This window comes from Lynx rufus, unplaced genomic scaffold, assembly GCF_022079265.1.
Source record: "Lynx rufus isolate CCGP_SWC_20201006 ecotype Redwood Valley unplaced genomic scaffold, mLynRuf1.p SCAF_26, whole genome shotgun sequence".
NCBI lineage: Eukaryota > Metazoa > Chordata > Mammalia > Carnivora > Felidae > Lynx > Lynx rufus.
Genome location: NW_025814841.1, coordinates 8481334 through 8499744, shown reverse-complemented (window position 1 = coordinate 8499744; position 18411 = coordinate 8481334). Strand labels below are relative to the sequence as shown.

The 18411-nt window shown below is 47.9% G+C and overlaps 1 protein-coding gene across 1 annotated transcript; it reads left to right on the top strand.

Moving 5' to 3' along the window:
• The first annotated feature begins 614 nt into the window (after positions 1-614).
• KCNS2 (potassium voltage-gated channel modifier subfamily S member 2) lies at positions 615-2048 on the top strand. The gene has a single exon (XM_047088861.1). The coding sequence runs from the start codon at positions 615-617 to the stop codon at positions 2046-2048; it is 1434 nt and encodes a 477-aa protein (XP_046944817.1).
• The last annotated feature ends 16363 nt before the right edge of the window (positions 2049-18411 follow it).

Below are 18411 nucleotides of genomic sequence, written 5' to 3'. Positions count from 1 at the left end.
ACCGCGCCAGGCGGGCGGGGAGGCCCGGGGCGGGGGGCTAGGGGGCTCCAGTCGTGAGGGCTGGACGCAGGGGACGCCAGGCTGGCCCCCTACCCACAGCCCGGGTTTACAGACTCGAGCGGTGAATTTCTCCGCCCCCCCTGCCGAAGCTGCGCGTCCCCCACCCTCGGCCCAGCCCTGCCCGTGCGCATCCCAGGTACAGTCCCGCCTGTCTGCGGCGAGCGGGCGGGGGTGTCTCCTCGGCCTGCCCACGGGCAAGGTCAGCTTTCAGCCCCCCTGGGCTCTCTGAGCCGCGGGGGCGCGACCCCCACAAGCGTAAAGCGACCGACAGGACCCCTGGGGTGGGGATGGAGGCGCAGCCATGCTACTGAAAACATACCTTCTCCTCCCAAACCTTTCCTTGGGAGGGGGCCAAACCCCACGGAACCTTCCCCCTATCCCAGTGCCCTTCAGCCCCCAGAGGCCCGCCTGGGGAGGACTGGGCTCGCCAGAGAGGGGTGGGGAGACAGGAGAGGGGAGCCGTGGTCTTGGGCACCCCGCGCTCACAGGACGCCGTTTCCTCTGCCTTCAGGTGTAGCGCCCCCGCGTGGCACGGGCGGCCGGGCGTCTCCAGCATGACCCGCCGGAGCCTGTGGGACGTGTCGGAGGCCAACGTCGAAGATGGAGAGATCCGCATCAACGTAGGAGGCTTCAAGAGGCGGCTGCGCTCGCACACCCTGCTGCGCTTTCCTGAGACGCGTCTGGGCCGCCTGCTGCTCTGCCACTCGCGCGAGGCCATTCTGGAGCTCTGTGATGACTACGACGATGTCCAGCGTGAGTTCTACTTTGACCGCAACCCCGAGCTCTTCCCCTATGTGCTGCATTTCTACCACACTGGCAAGCTTCACGTCATGGCCGAGCTGTGCGTCTTCTCCTTCAGCCAGGAGATCGAGTACTGGGGCATAAACGAGTTCTTCATCGACTCCTGCTGCAGCTACAGCTACCATGGCCGCAAAGTGGAGCCCGAACAGGAGAAGTGGGATGAGCAGAGCGACCAGGAGAGCACCACATCCTCCTTCGATGAGATCCTGGCCTTCTACAACGATGCCTCCAAGTTTGATGGGCAGCCGCTGGGCAACTTCCGCAGGCAGCTGTGGCTGGCGCTGGACAACCCTGGCTACTCGGTCTTGAGCAGGGTCTTCAGCATCTTGTCCATCCTGGTGGTGTTGGGGTCCATCATCACCATGTGCCTGAATAGCCTGCCGGACTTCCAAATACCTGACAGCCAGGGCAACCCTGGAGAGGACCCCAGGTTCGAAATTGTGGAGCACTTTGGTATCGCCTGGTTCACGTTTGAGCTGGTGGCCAGGTTTGCTGTGGCCCCTGACTTCCTCAAATTTTTCAAGAATGCCCTAAACCTTATTGACCTCATGTCCATTGTACCCTTTTACATCACTCTGGTGGTGAATCTGGTGGTAGAGAGCACACCTACCCTGGCCAACTTGGGCAGGGTGGCCCAGGTCCTGAGGCTGATGCGGATTTTCCGCATCTTAAAGCTGGCTAGACACTCCACTGGCCTCCGCTCCCTGGGCGCCACCCTGAAATACAGCTACAAAGAAGTAGGGCTGCTTTTGCTCTATCTCTCTGTGGGGATTTCCATCTTCTCTGTAGTGGCCTACACCATTGAAAAGGAGGAGAATGAGGGCCTGACCACCATCCCTGCCTGCTGGTGGTGGGCCACCGTCAGTATGACCACTGTGGGGTATGGGGATGTGGTCCCGGGAACCACCGCAGGGAAGCTGACCGCCTCTGCCTGCATCTTGGCGGGTATCCTGGTGGTGGTACTGCCCATCACCTTGATCTTCAACAAGTTCTCCCACTTTTATCGGCGCCAAAAGCAACTTGAGAGTGCCATGCGCAGCTGTGACTTCGGAGATGGAATGAAGGAGGTTCCCTCTGTCAATTTAAGGGACTACTATGCACATAAAGTTAAATCCCTCATGGCAAGCCTGACGAACATGAGCAGGAGCTCACCAAGTGAACTAAGTTTAAATGATTCCCTACATTAGCCGAGAGGACTTGTCATCCTCAAACCTACGTTGCTGAGCTGCCTCTGGTGCCTCTGGCACAGTCCAGGCACCTTAGAGTTATGGCGTAAGGAGTATGCCCAGCCCCAAAGGGGAGAGATGCATGGGTTGTGCACCCCAGGTTGCTTTTACAGTATTTAGAATCCTTTTTAGAGGGTGTTGTGTCAGACACCATGCCTTTGCACCCTTCAATGAAATGACACTCACTGGTCTTTGCATCGTGGGCGTAAAATGTTCACCTTTCTGCCAGATGAGTACCACCCAGAATGCTGATTTTTTCTGTTTATTGTGTACTCTCTTCTAGTGCTCGTGGCCCAGTACTGTCTGTGAGTTGTTTGTGCTCTTGTTTCTGAGGTTGTCATGTGAGTTCTGTACAAAAAGCCCCCACAACTCTGTCCCGTGGAAACACATTGGTGAGGTCAGCAAGGATGTGATGAGATTTTGCCCAGTCAGCTGAAAACAAAATCTCAGTTCTCTATCCATTGCTTTCATTTAGTTTCGATACCAAAACAAAGAACGTGAAGTTAGGCGCATATGACCGATGCAAGGCTGTGAGTTGTTTTTACAAATCATCTGTAACTCTGTGGCTTGCATGGGTACACTGATGTTCATCTCGTAAATGTCACTTTTAGAGAATGTTACTTAGTTAAACGTGTGGTGAAGGTTGAGTATTTTTTTCCCAAAAGAGAAGCATTAGGGACAGGGCTTCAGCTAAATGGGGGCTAAATTGCAGGATACCTGAAGACCTTCAAAATCAGGCCTTCATTTTCCTACGGTGGCCGTGGAGACATTTATTTCTGGCTGAGGTTCCTGGTCTAGGCCATTGACCAAACTTTGCCATGTCTTAGATCAAAGCATGTTTTTGAAATATTTATTTTTTTAAGATGTTTAGAAATAAGGTCGTGTTGTCTTTCTCAACTAAAAAGAGGTTTACTGTTGTATTATCTCCCTGAGGCAAACATTATTGGGTTGCTAGCAAGGGCAGTAGCTTAGAAACTTTGTTGCCTGCTCTGGTAGCTCATAAAATGAGAGCCCTTTTATTTCCAAGCAGAACTTAGGTAATTTTGCTTCCAGGATACAGTATGTTATATAGGATGCTCTAATTGCCCTGGAGTTCCTGGTTTGACATGGAAACCGGGCGGCGTGCAAGTGTGTACTCAGAATATAGCCATGCATGAATGAAGGCTGTGTGGCTTACCCAGGATGGAAATACTGTAGTGATTATTTCCCTTTCAACAGCCTTTCGACGGGAGAGGGTGGGGAGAGGCCAGGAGCAAGGAAAGAGCTGTAAGACAAAACATCGTTACTTCATAAAATGTCACATATAATGGCAAACTTCTTGCAAAGCTTGCTGCTACTTAAAAGACCTTTAAATTTCTCCGCTTGTGCTGAAGGTTGAGAACGCTTTCCTTCTCCACAATGCCCTCTCTCCTCTACTTCAGTCAACTAGCACACAACATGGTGAAGGCAATCTGGGCCTCTTTGTAATGTAGTTCTCTGTTATCTTCCAGGTAGTCAGGTGGTTCGTCGGTTGGTTTTTGTTACTGTTCGGTCTTTGAAAAGGCTGCCGAATCCCGGGGTCTCAGCGAGGAGAAAGGCTGGCTTTTTATGCAAGTTTGGGGCCTTCTGCTGGTTGAAGAAAACACATACCTCAGGATCTTGTCAGAAGGCTTTGCTACTTAGAGTTGCCATGGCTTCTACAGAGTGAGCAATCTGTTGGATGAATGCACCAGTCCCTTACACCCCTGAGTTCCAAGTTCAAATCCTTCCATCGTACTGGAGCCTCATGGGGGAAGGGCGAGGAGGTGGCCACTTCCTAATGCCAGACAATTTACCGTCTTCGTCTCTTGGTCAGAAGTATCAGGAGAGATGCGATGACTTAGGGGCAACTGGCCACCAGGTCAGAAGAGCAGGTTGTTTTTTAGCATTTGCACTAGGCTCATGTTTCCAGCACTGGATGGCAGAGAATTTATGAAACGATTCCCAGCTGCACTGAGGGCAGGGGAGGGTACAAATCTGTCAGGACCATTCAGTTTGGCAAGGATGATGGTACCAGGTCACTGAGCATGGTGTCCATGGTCACGGGCCACAAAGGTCATGAAAAAGTTGAAACAAGGAAGGAGGCAGAATAACTCAGTCACTCTCATGAGTATTTTTCTCAACAGGCAGGTTTTACCACCAAAAAAGAGATATCCCTAGTGGTTGCTCTTCGCAGATGCGAACGCTAGAAAACTTGACTTTTCATTTTAGTAATGACTTGCATTTTTTTGGTGCCTTTCATTGGGGGAATCCCAAAGTGCTTTAGAGACTGTCTTTTTAACATCTCTTGTATATATTTATACACTTGTATAAAATATTGTTGTGCCCATCCTGGAACGGCAGTCACTTCTGAGCATGAGAATGTCCTAATAGCATCGACTTCTCCAAGTGGTGGTTTCAGATAAGAGGGAGAGAGAACAACCCAGCTGGCTTGAACCCTGGAGTTAATTCCCACAAAGGATGGCACCTGACTGTGGCCCAGGAGAAAGAACCTTCCTCTCCTCCAGAGTACCACCGAGGGACAGAGTTCACAAGTGCTCTCAATTGGGCTCTGACTGATACTAGATAACGTCTTTATGTAGCAGTTTCTTCTGGCCTCTGAAACTAATCAGGGAGGATCAGGTTAATTTTGTGCTCTGTTTCTGGAGTTAAGACTATAATTATGAGGTGATGTCTTCGGCCACGAAGCTGTCAGACTGACCCATATACCTCCTCTAGGGGGACCCGATAGAAGCTTCAGGTTGCTTATTTCCAGCTGTGGCTCAAGAGCAGCTCCCTCTCAGCATTTCCAATGCCGTTGGGACAAATATATGGACCAGGCTCTTCTCACTACGTATGTGAAGAGCACTTCAAAAGTGCCAGTTGGGAAGTGACACAGTGTCTTGACCGCATGGATATTGGTTATAGGTTTTTGTTTTCTGCCAAAGGCCCTCATTTCCTGGGTTTGCTCCCGAGGAGGGGCATGTTGCAATGCCGAGCCGATTTGTAGCTCCTAAGGTAGTAATTGGTATTTAATATTCGGATTTGTTATTTCTACTTCTCTTAGTACTCGAATAACTGAACTACCTGCTAATTCTTGCCTCATTTCAAAGGAAATGATTTGTTCTGCACTTTGGGATAGCAGTGATCTGTACAGGCTGCGTGTTGTCTACTTGAAGGCTTAACTGGTATTTCCTGTATGTTTTAACAGCATGACTTGTTACAGAGTTGTAATTTTCAAAATTGAGAACGCTGTATTTGCGATGTCAGTTTTAACACTCATTAACACACTACTGTGCAAGCATTAACACAGGCCCTGCTGAACCATTATGTCTGGTGGCTGCACTCGAGTCTCCGTGCCTGGACTCGGGAGTGAGGAGGGACGCTGACGCACTCAGGACTCCAGCCCCGAAGATTAAATAGAAAAAGATTATTTACGCTTCCTTAAGGCACTTCAATTATGTATGGAGTGGCAAACCCCGCAAGGGTGTTCGGCATGGGGGACCGGGTTTCCTAGGAAAGGCTAGGCTTTTTGAGCATTTGTTGGGAAGGAAGAGCTGTTACTTCTTCTTTGTAGGCATATAGAGGTGGTACCCTTTTCACCAGGATCTGGGGCCTCCAGGCTGCTTGGTGGAAGGGATGGTCATTTATTCTTGGAGCCCTCGTGAAACAGACAGCTCTCTCAGGATGATCCCCTTCTACACTGTCTTGCTCAGCACCACTGTTGGGGGGCCTGCCCATGCCAACCCTCTGCCCGCCGGGTGCCACTGTCTCTGCTGCTGCAGTACCTCCCCGACAGTAACTTGGGTCCTGGGTAACCTGAGTGCCCTGGCTGGTTTGGTGTGAGTATTGCTGGGCGATACATAGAACCAGCCCTCAGCACCCATTTACCCTGGTAGTGCCCTAGACCACGAGCTATCGCAAAGGCCACGGCGAGTCTGTGGGAAGGTCCCTGAGCTTTACTCCCAGTTTTGCCTTCAGTTCTGTGATCTTACACACATCATTTGGCCTGAGCCTTACATCCCACTGCTGCAAAGTGAAAGGGTTGGATTAGATCATCCTTAAAGCTCTGGCCAATTCTCCATCACAATAGAGAAACAGAATTTCTACAGGCCCCTCTACGTCCACATAGTAACAGTGAGCCGGTCCTGATATCCTAAACTTATTCCTAAGCAGAGCAGAGGGACTGCTCATGAACCTGTTTTCTCTCATTTCTCTCTTCAGTAGCCAGCCACGATAGATGGAAGTTTCAGGGATCATGATACCAGAGGAATGTTGGGACTGGGGTCTCTGCCAGGTGAATAGAGTTTTAACATAACCTACAGGTGTCTCCTTTGGGCTTTATACTATTTACACCTAATCTAATTCCTGCTATTAAATCAAAGGACAGAGAGGAAAATCACATTGATCCCATGTGGCTTCGGGGCTCTTTGCCATTTATGTTTGTTCCCTTTGTAAAGCAGGGTGGATCGCCCACCCTGTTTCTAAGAGGTCCCGGGGCCCCTGAGTGGAGCCAGAGCAGACGGATCACCCCCCACTGCACTTAATTCTCAGGAGCCGTGGTGCCTGCACGTGTCTTCTGCATAATGGGCGCAAGGGCATGCCACAGGCTGTGTCAGCCTGCCTCCGGGCTCACAGCAGTGGCCGAGGAAGGGTGCTGAGGGACCCACACGCGGCACGGAGAAGGCACTTGCGATCGCCGCAGAGGGGCATAGCGGGTGTCCTCCCTCCACCAGGGGTAGAAAATGGATGTTCAGGAATATTCTGAGGCCAGGATGCCTTGTGTCTTAAAAGGAAAACGAACACCTCTGTGGGGAAGAACTTACATACTGTGCTCGCATGGTTATTATCTCCTCTTATTTTTAGGAGAACTTTTAACTGGCATCTCTGCCCAAGGACCTTATCTGGGCGTTATACCCAGTTGATACTGTAGGTCTGAAAATCTGCAACATTTTCCTCATTCTGTGACCTCATTTGTCAATCTTATCATCCTTCTGGCTAAATTGTCCAAAGCAAATGATTGTGTCTGCAGGTGACAAGCGGATGCTTTTAGTAGAAGGTAGATACAAATGAGGCCTCAAAGACATGGTGAAGGGGAAAGAGATACAACAGGGAAAAGAGGACAGGCGTGCCTAGGAGCTGGTGCAAACTCCCACAGAAAGAAGAAGGGATAGAAAGAAGCCAGGGAAAAGAGGAAACTCACAGGAGGGGACAGAGGAGAGGGTGAAGGAAAGAAAAGGCATAGGAGACTGAAGGGAAAGGGCAGACGGAAAATTAGGGAGAATAGGAAAGGCTAAGTTTGACGTGGTCACTTTAGGCCTGAATTCATTTTATTCCCGGTCAGCGTCACCTGCTCGGAGTCCACCAGTGGCCTCCTGGGAGGTGACCGGTTCTGGAGTCCACCGCCACCATCTACCTGGCGCTTCCATTGCCCGCCTCCACCAAAGGGGTGCGCGGTCCGGCAGAATAGACGTGGAAGCTACAAAACGCGTTTTGGATGAAGAGGGCGGTGAGGACGCAAGGAAAGGAGCAGCAAATGTTTCCTTCTGAAGATGGGACTTCTGGGGTACAGATAGAAATAGCCAGGTGTTGGCCAGACACAGGTGGCCGAGGGAGTCTGAAATGGGGACACGGCGGGGGGGTGGGGAAGGGAAGGGAAGAAACCTCCGTGAACAGGGACCTACACAAGCACAGACAAGGAGGCCCACACAGGCCAGCGCGTGGGAGTCAGAGGAGCTGAGAAGAAGCACGGTGCAAACCAGTCCAGAGGAGGCTGAAGGGGCTCGAGCTTCATTCTTTGGTCACTGGGGTGGGACATCTGACCAAGTCAGTGCTGTCAGAACTCGACTCTGGCAGCAGCGGGGAGGTGTGCAGGGGCCAGGAGACCTATTTGAGGTCAGATGTGAAGGGAGTGGGCTGGACAGGAAGGGGCAGAGCGGGTTGCCAGGGTGGTTGGCTCTACAGGATTCAGTCAATGACTGGATGTGGAGAGGGATGGCTGGAGGTCTGGCTTGGTTGGTGATGGGGTAGGTGGTGGTGCCACCAAGAGAGACAGGGAATCCCTGGACCTGTCCCTGAGGTTCGGTGGTGTTGCCTGAGAGCCTGGGAGCGTGCGGATGGAGGTGTGCAGGGGGGAGACTGGGACAGGACCCCTCACCTGCGAGGTGGACGTTGAGGCCACGGGTGAGATAGCCCAGGAAGGGTACAGAGAGGAACAGAAGAAAGGAAGGTCTCTGCAGCAGGCCACCACATCTGACAGACAGCCACAGGGATGAGCGAGGCCCAGGGCTTTGTCTTCCTCTGCTGGCCCCTGATAGCTGTCATCTTATCTCCTTCTTTTCCCCTGAGAAACTCCCGGTGGGTGATCTCTGCTGGCAGCCTCAGCTGTCCTCTTCATCCATTTCCTTGTTTTATCTCTGCAATTGGCGTCTGTTCCTCCCACTCTCTTCCAACTGCTCTTTTGAAGATCACCAGTGCTTTTCTGATAGCTAAATTCGGTGCCCCTTCCTCGGTTCTCAGGCTCCCCCAAATTTCACCCACCTGGGCCAACCTCTAAGTTCTTTGCACTCCCTCCTCTCTTACTTTTTGGACACTGCACATTGCTGGCTCTCCCGAGGGCTCTGCTTCTCTCTCTCACGTTCCCACTGGGTCTTTGTCCTCCTTCTGACCCTCTTGATCATGCATTTCCCCCCAACTTTTGTCTGTAGCAGCCTGCAATGCACTTTACCCAAGCAGCAGCCTCAACTAGTGTGCACACGACTTGCATGTCCCCTTGCCTGACCCCACGTCACTTCTGAGCCCCGTGTACGTTGCCCATGCGTTCGAGGGTCACCATATCTACAACTGGACTTTTCACCTTTAGCGCAAGCCTGCTCTTCCTCCCGCCTTCTCCCCCACTTCTGGCAATGGAAACACAGTGCTCTCAGCCACCCAGGAATTTTAGTCATCCTTGAATCCTCTCCATTTAGTTAGACATCTACTCACCACAGCAATCATTTCTTGACAGCTAATTGCCAAGCACCATATTGATGTAAGGGAAGCAAATGTAAAGGGTATTGCTCATGGCCCTTAAGCAGTATAGGCTTTAAGCCATTTTATTGTGCGTTGAAATCATCTGGGGAGCTTTCAACAAAGTAGATTTCTGGGCATCACTCCATCTACAAAATCAGACCCTTGGGAGTAGGTCTCCGGGAATCTGTATTCTTAAAATGCTGCTGGGTGATTTTGATGCAAGTGGTGTTCAAACCCTTCACGGAGAAATAGTGGCTCAGGGATCCCCCTTACAGAACTCACCCTCTCCTTCAACTCCCCGCCCAGTGGACACCAGGTTTTATCACTCCTCTCTTGACTGCGTCTTGCACATAAGCACCATGGACATGAAGGGTCACAGCTAAGGAGGTGAAAAATCGGCATCAGGCTCAAGGACAGAGAAAAGTTGCCATTAAGTGGGGCAATGAGGGGCAGGTGATGGGGACATAGAGATTGGTAACAAGGGACACAAAAGTTGGCAGCATGGAGGGATTGAATGTTGGATGACCAGGCTCACCACCTGTCCGGGATGGCCAATCCTGACTCCTAGGCTCATGGTCTCCCAAAGAGTGTGTGGGCCTGTCCAGCACTGAGTCATTCCTGGACACCCAGGGATGTGGTATGAGGCAGGCAGACTGGGGGATATGGTAGAAACAGAGTTGGGGTTCTCCAGGAGGTGTTTTTCCACTCAAAACTCTTTCCGTCGCCTACATCTCCAGACATTTAAAGAATTCTGAGCTATTTTCAGACCTACTATGAAAAGAACTGAGGTGTTATCAGTCAGACACCCATCTAACCATTTCCTAAGAGGCGAGCTGGCATGACTCACTTTTGATCTGTCAGCTTCGTATTGATTTTTCTGGCAAACTTTGTGGGTCTGCCAGGGCTGACTCTACCGGGAGCAGCTGAATTGTAACCCACCGTGCTCAGGGGCAGTTATTACAAAGGCCACCATCGCAGGGTTGTAGCCTGCGTTTCTTTGGTGGAACACGCGGGAGAAGAGGTGGGAAACTGCAGTGCACAAAACCAAGGATGTCCCTGGGCTTTCCCACCGCTCGCTAAAAGAGAAGCCAGACAGCTTTCCTTATGCCTCTCCCAGATTCGAGATTTGAGTGCTGTTTGTGGATGAGGTGCTGGCAGGAACTGATGGGGCCCCCGAAGTAATTCTGGGCTCTTTCTCATGGCAGGTGAAGTCACTAGCTTCCACTGTGCTGTGAAGCTGGGCAGCCAACGACTGGAGGCGTTTAAATATACTACTATGTAATCTGCCAATTTTAAAACATGAGATCACTGATTATTCAGTAGTCTCGTTTTTTTAAAAAGCCCTCTCATGTTAAAAAGTAAACGATAAAAATCCCAGTCAAGTCAAAATGTCCTACTGACCTTCACATTTACCTGAACCCTCCCCCACCCACCATGGGAATATGTAAATGGGTGTCAAAGCGTCAGAACTAACAGACGCTCCAAGTCCTGATGTTAAAGGACTCATTTGAGCTGATGTTTCAGGGACGAGCTGATGCCTGGAAACTGGAATGTGCAGATGTCACATATTCAGAGAGACTGGAGTGCTGGCCTCAGCAAATGATGCCAAGAAAGGAACCGAGAAGCAGAGTTAAATCAACCAAGAGCCATCATCTGGCGGAGTGCTAAGCCATTTGCCAAGCGCAGCGCTGAGTGAAATGGAAACAGCTTCTTCACGTGCCCTCAGTCCCGAATACTTTCATATGTGTGACATTGGGTGAAAAGACGCCTCACGTGGCCTTTCAGGAGCATCTCTGACGTGTCACACAGGGATGTGCACCTGTGTATGCGCCTGCGTATATGTGTGTGCATGTGTCTGTGTGTGTGTGCGGGTCTCTCTGTGAATCTGTGTCTATGTGCCCGTGTGTATGTATGTGGGTGTGTTTGTGCCACTGTGTGTCTGTGAATGTGGGGGTGAAATGAGAGGGGAAAGCGGTGGAAATAGCCGCTCTCCAGGACTCTCATCGACACTATCTTCATAGAGAGGCTTTCCCTGCATTCCCCCCAATTTAATTGAAGTTCTTCTGCCACGGATGCCTCTGTTTTATGTCTCAAAGCAGCCAGTACCTTTTCGTCTTAGCTCCCATTGCAATTTGTCATTTTGTTTATTGGGTGGGGTCTGTCACCTCCGCTAATTGGAAGCTCCATGAGTGCAGAGTTATTTATCTCCAGTGCTCAACACGGTGCCTGGCACAGAGTAAATGCTGACAAGTGATAAATAAGCCAAGGGCAGAGGGGCCGGCGTGAAGTGTAGAGTTCAGGTCTCTTACCGGGGTGGGGGGGGGGCCGGTAGACAAATCACAGGTTGCCGGGGAGTCCGTCTGACCTGCCGCGTGACTGAAGCAGGGTTGGGAGGCCTCATAAAGGGTTTTCATTGAATGAGCATCCCTTAGCAAAGCCTCCCAGGCTGGACACGTGTGACATGTTGGTCAGTGCCACCAGTAAGACTGGAAGGGACAGACTCCCTGTGATGCACGTTTCTGAATGAGCTCCAGGACCGAGGAAGGGCTGCCGGGACATTCCTACTGGCTAATGACTAATGCCTGAGCCAGTGTGCAGGTGAGTAATGTCAAAATGGATCAATGTATAAGCACCCCATCCCTCTGGGGCAGGGTCCAACAGAGATCACCCACACCGTCAGGCTTTGGAGCAGAGGGCGTTAGATGTCCCCTCTATGGAATGGCAGGCATTGCTTTGTACTGGTCAGAGGGGCAGTCTTGACATTAATATTTCATTGCTGATCTTCTAGCGAAAACCCAAACCCAAAAACTCTATCTGAGCCCTTCACTGACATGCGTCTTCATCGTGGCTAGCTAAGCACATGGCAGTCTGCATGCTGAGTGGCCTCTGCGGGTCACTGGCTGGCACACTCACGAAGCCGGTGGGGCCTGTGCCCCTGTGAACGTGTCGCCTGCCGTGCGCTGGCTGAGGTGTTGGGCACAACGCGGCACCTCTGCTGCCTTCAGCAAACAGGTGACATCTGCACTAGGCCTTACTGTGAGGAGGGGCATCGGAGAGAAAAGCAGGTCCCCAGGTTGCTGGAGGCAGGATCTGGGAGGAAGAGCTGCGGCTACCATACAACCTGCTCCTCTGGACCAGGACAGCACCAAGAGGGCTGAGCAGAGGGATGGGAGCTGCTCTGGGGGTCTACACAGACATGGATGCTGGGCGAGGAGTTAGGAGGAATTCAGATCAGGTGTGGGGAAGGCCATGGCCGGAGGCTCTGAGAGCCCCAAGCATATGAAGGGCCTTTATATCTCCTAGGCTGGCAATCTTAAGGCAAATTTATTCCACACTTAGCTTTATTTATTTATTTATTTATTTATTTATTTATTTATTTTCTATCTATCTCTATTATCTCTCTCTGTCTCTATTATATCTATCTATCTATCTATCTATCCATCCATCTTTCTATCTCTATTATCTACCTATCTATGTATCTATCTATCTCTATTATCTCTCTCTGTCTCTCTCTCTCTATTACTTATCCCTATCTATCTACCTATCATCTATGTATCTATCTCTATTATCTCTCTCTATTACATCTATCTATCCATCTTTCTATCTCTATTATCTCTATCTATCATCTATGTATCTATCTCTATTATCTCTCTCTGTCTCTCTCTCTATTATCTCTATCTATCCATCCATCTTTCTATCTCTATTATCTATCATCTATGTATCTATCTCTTTATCTCTCTCTCTCTCTCTCTCTCTATTATCTCTATCTATCTATCTATCCATCCATCCATCCATCTATCTTTCTATTTCCCAACACCCTATAAAACAGGTTCTGTTATTATTCTTATTTTGTAGATGAGGATACTAAAGCAGAGGGGGGTTAAATAACTAAGTAGCCCAAGGCCACACAAAGCATCTACCTTCTAGAATATGTCATGTAAAGAAAGTGCCAGGCAGAGTCAGTGCTCAGAAATATTGTTTCCTGTTGCCTTTTCCAGTACAGTGAATATAGTCTGTGTAACAAGAGCTTCTTTGTGCCAGGAAACAAATTTTATAGTCATTGTCTCGTTGAAGTCTTCACTACAACACTGGAGGGTGAATAATTTTTAAATGTATTTTTAAAGTGAATCAATTTGTAATTATACAGGCAATAGCCAAATATGTCTGTCATACAAAATATTAAGCTTTATAGGAAGCACTCAAACCCACATGACCCTCCAACCTCAGTCCCAGCCCTCCCAGAGTCACTGCTATTATTGTATTGGTGTATATCCTCCAGAACTTCCTATTGACGTATATAGACAGATCGTTATACCTGGCATATTGAAGAGTGGTTTTGTAAACTGCTCATTCTGAAAATGCCTGTTTCACTCGGGGAATTTTTTCCATGTCAGTTCATAAAAACCAACTCTATTCTTGTTACCTGCTCCTAGCAGCCGTTGTCCCAGAGTTTATTTAGTCATCCCCCTCTGATACTCAATTAATGAGGTGAGTAATATTATCTTCATTTGAGTGCTGAGTACCTTGTCCAAGGCCATCCAACTGGAAAGTGGCAGAGCTGGGCTCCAGCCCACTTCCATTTGGTTCTAAAGCCAACAGTCGTAACCACTAGAGTATGAATGAACACAAACATAAATTTTGTTTTAAAGTCAAATGAGGGGCACCTTGTGGCTCAGTTGGTTGAGCGTCTGACTCTTGGTTTTGACTCAGGTCATGATCTTATGGGTTCTTGAGTTCAAGTGCAGTGTCGAACTCTGCTCTGCAAGAGCCTGCTTGGGATTTCTCTCTCTCTCTCTCTCTCTCTCTCTCTCTCCCCCCCCCTCCGCCCACTCATGTGGGTGGACTCTCTTCCCTCCCCCTAAATACATAAACAAACATTAAAAAATAAAGTCAAATGGGAACTCAGTAGTTACCATATTTATTTGTTCAATACACATTTATTGAGTGTCTACTATGTGTCACAACAAGCAGTGAGGAATCTCTTCCCTAAAGTTTCTCCTCTCTTGACTTCCAGCACTCCCTCATACCTCCTTGCCTACTATAAAAATCCGTTGGCTCTTCTTCTTGTCCTGCCAATCCCCCCAGGGCTTTATCCTTGGTCATTTCCCCTTTTCCTTCACTTGGCTCAGTCTCCAATTGTTCTTTCTGTCCACTCTTCTACTTGACAACGAAAGTCTTCATTTCCAGCACTACTCCCTCATCCAGCTCCAGATTCATGCTTCCACCTGCCTCCAGGATGCCTGCTGGGGGGTATCTCATAGGCATGTAAAATCAACATGTCTAAATCTTAACTCATTATCCTACCCCTCAAATCCACTCCTATTCTGATTAACGGTATCATAGTTTAGGGTGGCCCAAGTTGGGGTCCTCAGTGCTATCCTTGACCTCTCACTCTTTTGTATCCCCCAATCCCACTTAGTCGACCGACCCCACTGGATCAATCTCCCAAATAGTCCTTGGATTTGCCCTCTCCTCCCTGTCACCAGTCCCCTGTCATAATTCAAGCCTTCAGTGACTTCTCCTGGACTAGCACAAACACCTCTCCTCCCCAGTTCGTCAAGCTCCCAAAAGCACAGGACCTGTTCTTCTGTTAGCCCTCAACTGAGCTCTGAGATTTCGGGTGTGTTTCTAGTTGAGGCATGTTCCAATCATCTGAATGTCTGGTGTCTAAATGCCTAGAGCTCATTTAGTTTCCCGAAGCACTTTTTTGCTAGCTCCTGTGCATGAATGTGTCATTAAGCTGAGAATTTCTTACCATTAAACTAATTTCTCAGCTTTGTGCTTTAGAAGCATTACAAATACTATCTTTTTCACTACCTTTTGTGTGGTGATGATTGCAGGTCTGTCATCAGTGCTTGGATCTTTCATATTAATCACACAGTTAGCAAATGTATAGACTAAGAACTAGAACTGGTAGTAAAATATATAGCCTTTCTCTAACTGTACTGCACGCAAGGACATTTTTATTTTCTCACCACATCAACTGAATGTTTCATTTTATAAAGCACTTTTTATTTTTTTATTTTTATTTTTTTTAAATTTTTTTTTCAACGTTTATTTATTTTTGGGACAGAGAGAGACAGAGCATGAACGGGGGAGGGGCAGAGAGAGAGGGAGACACAGAATCGGAAGCAGGCTCCAGGCTCTGAGCCATCAGCCCAGAGCCCGACGCGGGGCTCGAACTCACAGACCGCGAGATCGTGACCTGGCTGAAGTCGGACGCTTAACCGACTGCGCCACCCAGGCACCCCTATAAAGCACTTTTTAATGCTGTGGTTGGTGCCTCATGATGCAGGAAGCCCTGAGACTGTTCTGAGAAACATGGATACCCTTCACTCTTCATACAGAATCATAGAAACAAAAATTACACTGTCTCAGAGCTAAATAAAAGAAAGATTCTGCTCCCTTTTTCGTATTTCTGTGACACATCAGTCTGTTTTGTATGAATCAAAGGGTCTAGAACTCCAGAGATGTGACCATTTTCACTACATAATGGCACTAAAGCAGTTCACGTCTTCCCTTTTAGAACCTGGGGTATATTCATTCAGGCCTTAGAATATAGCTGGATGCAAAAATACAGTGATATTTGTCACATGAATTTTCACATTCAATCGAATAATTATTTGCTCAAGGGAAAAATAAATGCTTCCCGAGGCTCCAAAGTGTTAGATACTGAGTAATCTTGGTTTGGGAGATGACAGAGATATAATTTTGTGAATGTCAGCCCTATTCTCATGAAAGCCATTTGTTTTCAGTTCACCTCTCTGCCTGTACCTTTGTTCATTCGTTGATTTATCTTCCTATCCACCCATTCAGCAAATACCGAATGACACTGGAGGCACAGTGTGTCCTCATGGAAACAGATAAGGGTAGTTAGTACCCCAAAGTTGGGTTTCTAAGATTTCTTGGCTATTTGCATAGACCCAAAATTTAAATCATACTTCTTTTATCTGTGATCATCCCTTATTCAACAAGCAGTTATTAAACATTGCTATGTCAGGGCCTGTGCTGGTGTTACAGAGATTAGGAAAACATGGGCACAGTGCTGGCTCTTGGGCAGCTTAGGTGATAGGAAAGAAAGAAGAATGAGTAGATACTATAATAATGCAATATGGAAAGCTCAGTGATGGTGATCCATGTCTGGGCACGCAGAGGAGGCATCCCTAAGTTGAGTTGACAGGATGAGTTGCAACTGGCCACTTCAGGTTCAGGAGGGGTGGGCAGCAGAAGACATAGGCCATTTGAAGGAGTGTTCGGAGCTGAGAAGAGAGAGGGGGACAGGGCCCTGGTCTTAGAGAGCCATATTTGCTTTAATGAACTTTATCCTGCAGGTGATAAGAACCCATTGTGTTCTGGATTGATGTGGCAGCAAATGATGGAGGGGATGACTTGAAGGGAACAACTGGAGCGGAGACCAGTTAAGGGGCTGCTGCAGTCTTCCAGGATGCAGATGATGAACGCTTGAGGGGCAGTGGAGAGAGGATGGAGATGAGGACACGGATTCGAGAACTACTGGAAAGCCTGAATTGGCAGAGGGAGGGTGTGGGTGGAAAGACAATGAAAATGGAAAGAATCCTAGGTTTCTGGCATTGGTGAAGGGATGGTATATGGTAGCACCAACTGGGTAGAAAATACAGGGGGGATGGTGTTTGGTCATGTTGAACGTGAAGTATGCGTGAGACATTAAGAATGCCTGGGTATGGAGTTTTAAGGGGAAGACTTGGGCTGAAGGCAGGAATTTGAGTGCCATTAGCATGTAGGTGTTTGCCAAACAGAGTACGACGCCACTGACAAAAATTGAAAACACCATGCAAGACAGATCTGCAAAAGTCATCCCTGTGTTTGCTCTGAGAATATTGGTAATGAATATTGATGTTAAATTAAATAGGGATGGTATGCTTTCCAGTGGGTGCCCTTAGAGAGATACTTCTTAACCTGGTGCTAAGAAGAGTCGAGTTTCTTCTGAGCAAACGAGTATGCTTTTATTCCACACCATACCCCCACCCCCGACCTGATAAAGTTCAAAAACTTCTATTTTATTACTATAACATAGCTAAGTACATTGTATTCATTTTTTAAGGTTTACAGTTCAGTGGTTTGTAATATAGTCAGAGTTATGCCGCCTTTACCACAATTTTAAAACATGGCTATCACCCCCAAAAGAAACCCTGTACCCATTATTTCATTCTTTTTGATTGTTGAACCATCTTCCCTGGCATGAATATACCACACTTTATCCATTCATCAGTTGATGAATGCTTTTATCTTATAGACCAGCACTGTCTAATAGATTCACAATGAGAACCACAAACATGAGCTGTAATTTTAAATTTTCTAGTAGTTGTATTCTTTTAAAAGAGGAATAGATAAAACTAATTTTATTAAGATATTTTAACCCAATATATCTAAAATACTACTTCAACATGTAATCAACATTAAAAAATACGAATGATAAATTCTACATTTTCTTTTATACTAAGTCTTTGAAATACGATGTGTATCTTTCTACCCAGGATTCATCTCAACTTGGACTAGCTTCTTTTCCAGTGCTAGTGGCTGCCATATTGAACAGCTGAGTTCGATGGTATCTAAACTGTGTCTGGTTTCCTTCTTCACTTGGGCTCCTTAGGAAGCTTTGAACCAAATTCATGGTAAGCAGTTTTTTGTTAATGTGATTCATGGCTCCAGACTGCTGCTCTACTTTTGTCTCCCTTTTGTCTTATCTTGTTACATTTGTTTTTAATTTATGCTACTTTGTTAGCCTTTATGTTCCTGCCCTCTCCTTTGGTAATTGCCTTGATTGGAGGTGGAAAACGCTGAAGGTCTTGAGAGAAAAACCACTGACAAAAAGGAGATCAATGTTTCAGTCGAGGCAAACAGCCAGTGAAGCGATTTGAGGAACTGAGCACAAGACTATTCCTTTAGATGCGGCTGCTGACCCTCTCCTCACCTTTCTCTGGCTCCTTTGCCCCAACAGTCAACCTCAGCGAGCCACCACAGACAACATTTCTTCCATATACTATCAAAGAATGGAAATGAGTGCAGCTGAGTGTGACTGGTAGACATGGGCACCAGGAAATAGGCCAGATATTACTTGCAATTAATTGATCTCGAAAACATTCAGTGACTTGGCAAAACAAAACAAAACAAAACCCTAAACGGGCCACCTCCTAAATTGCAGGGCAGGGAGAGCAAGCAAAGCAAATGATCCTTGATGCTTTTCCACTACACACATTATTATGCAATAAACTTTCTTAGACACTGAAAGATATACCGTATATTCTTTCTCATCTCTCTGCCTTCCTATATGTTCTTC

Bases quoted from the DNA above. Each gene is read 5' to 3' on its own strand.
- KCNS2 (XM_047088861.1), top strand. From the start codon at position 615: ATGACCCGCCGGAGCCTGTGGGACGTGTCGGAGGCCAACGTCGAAGAT.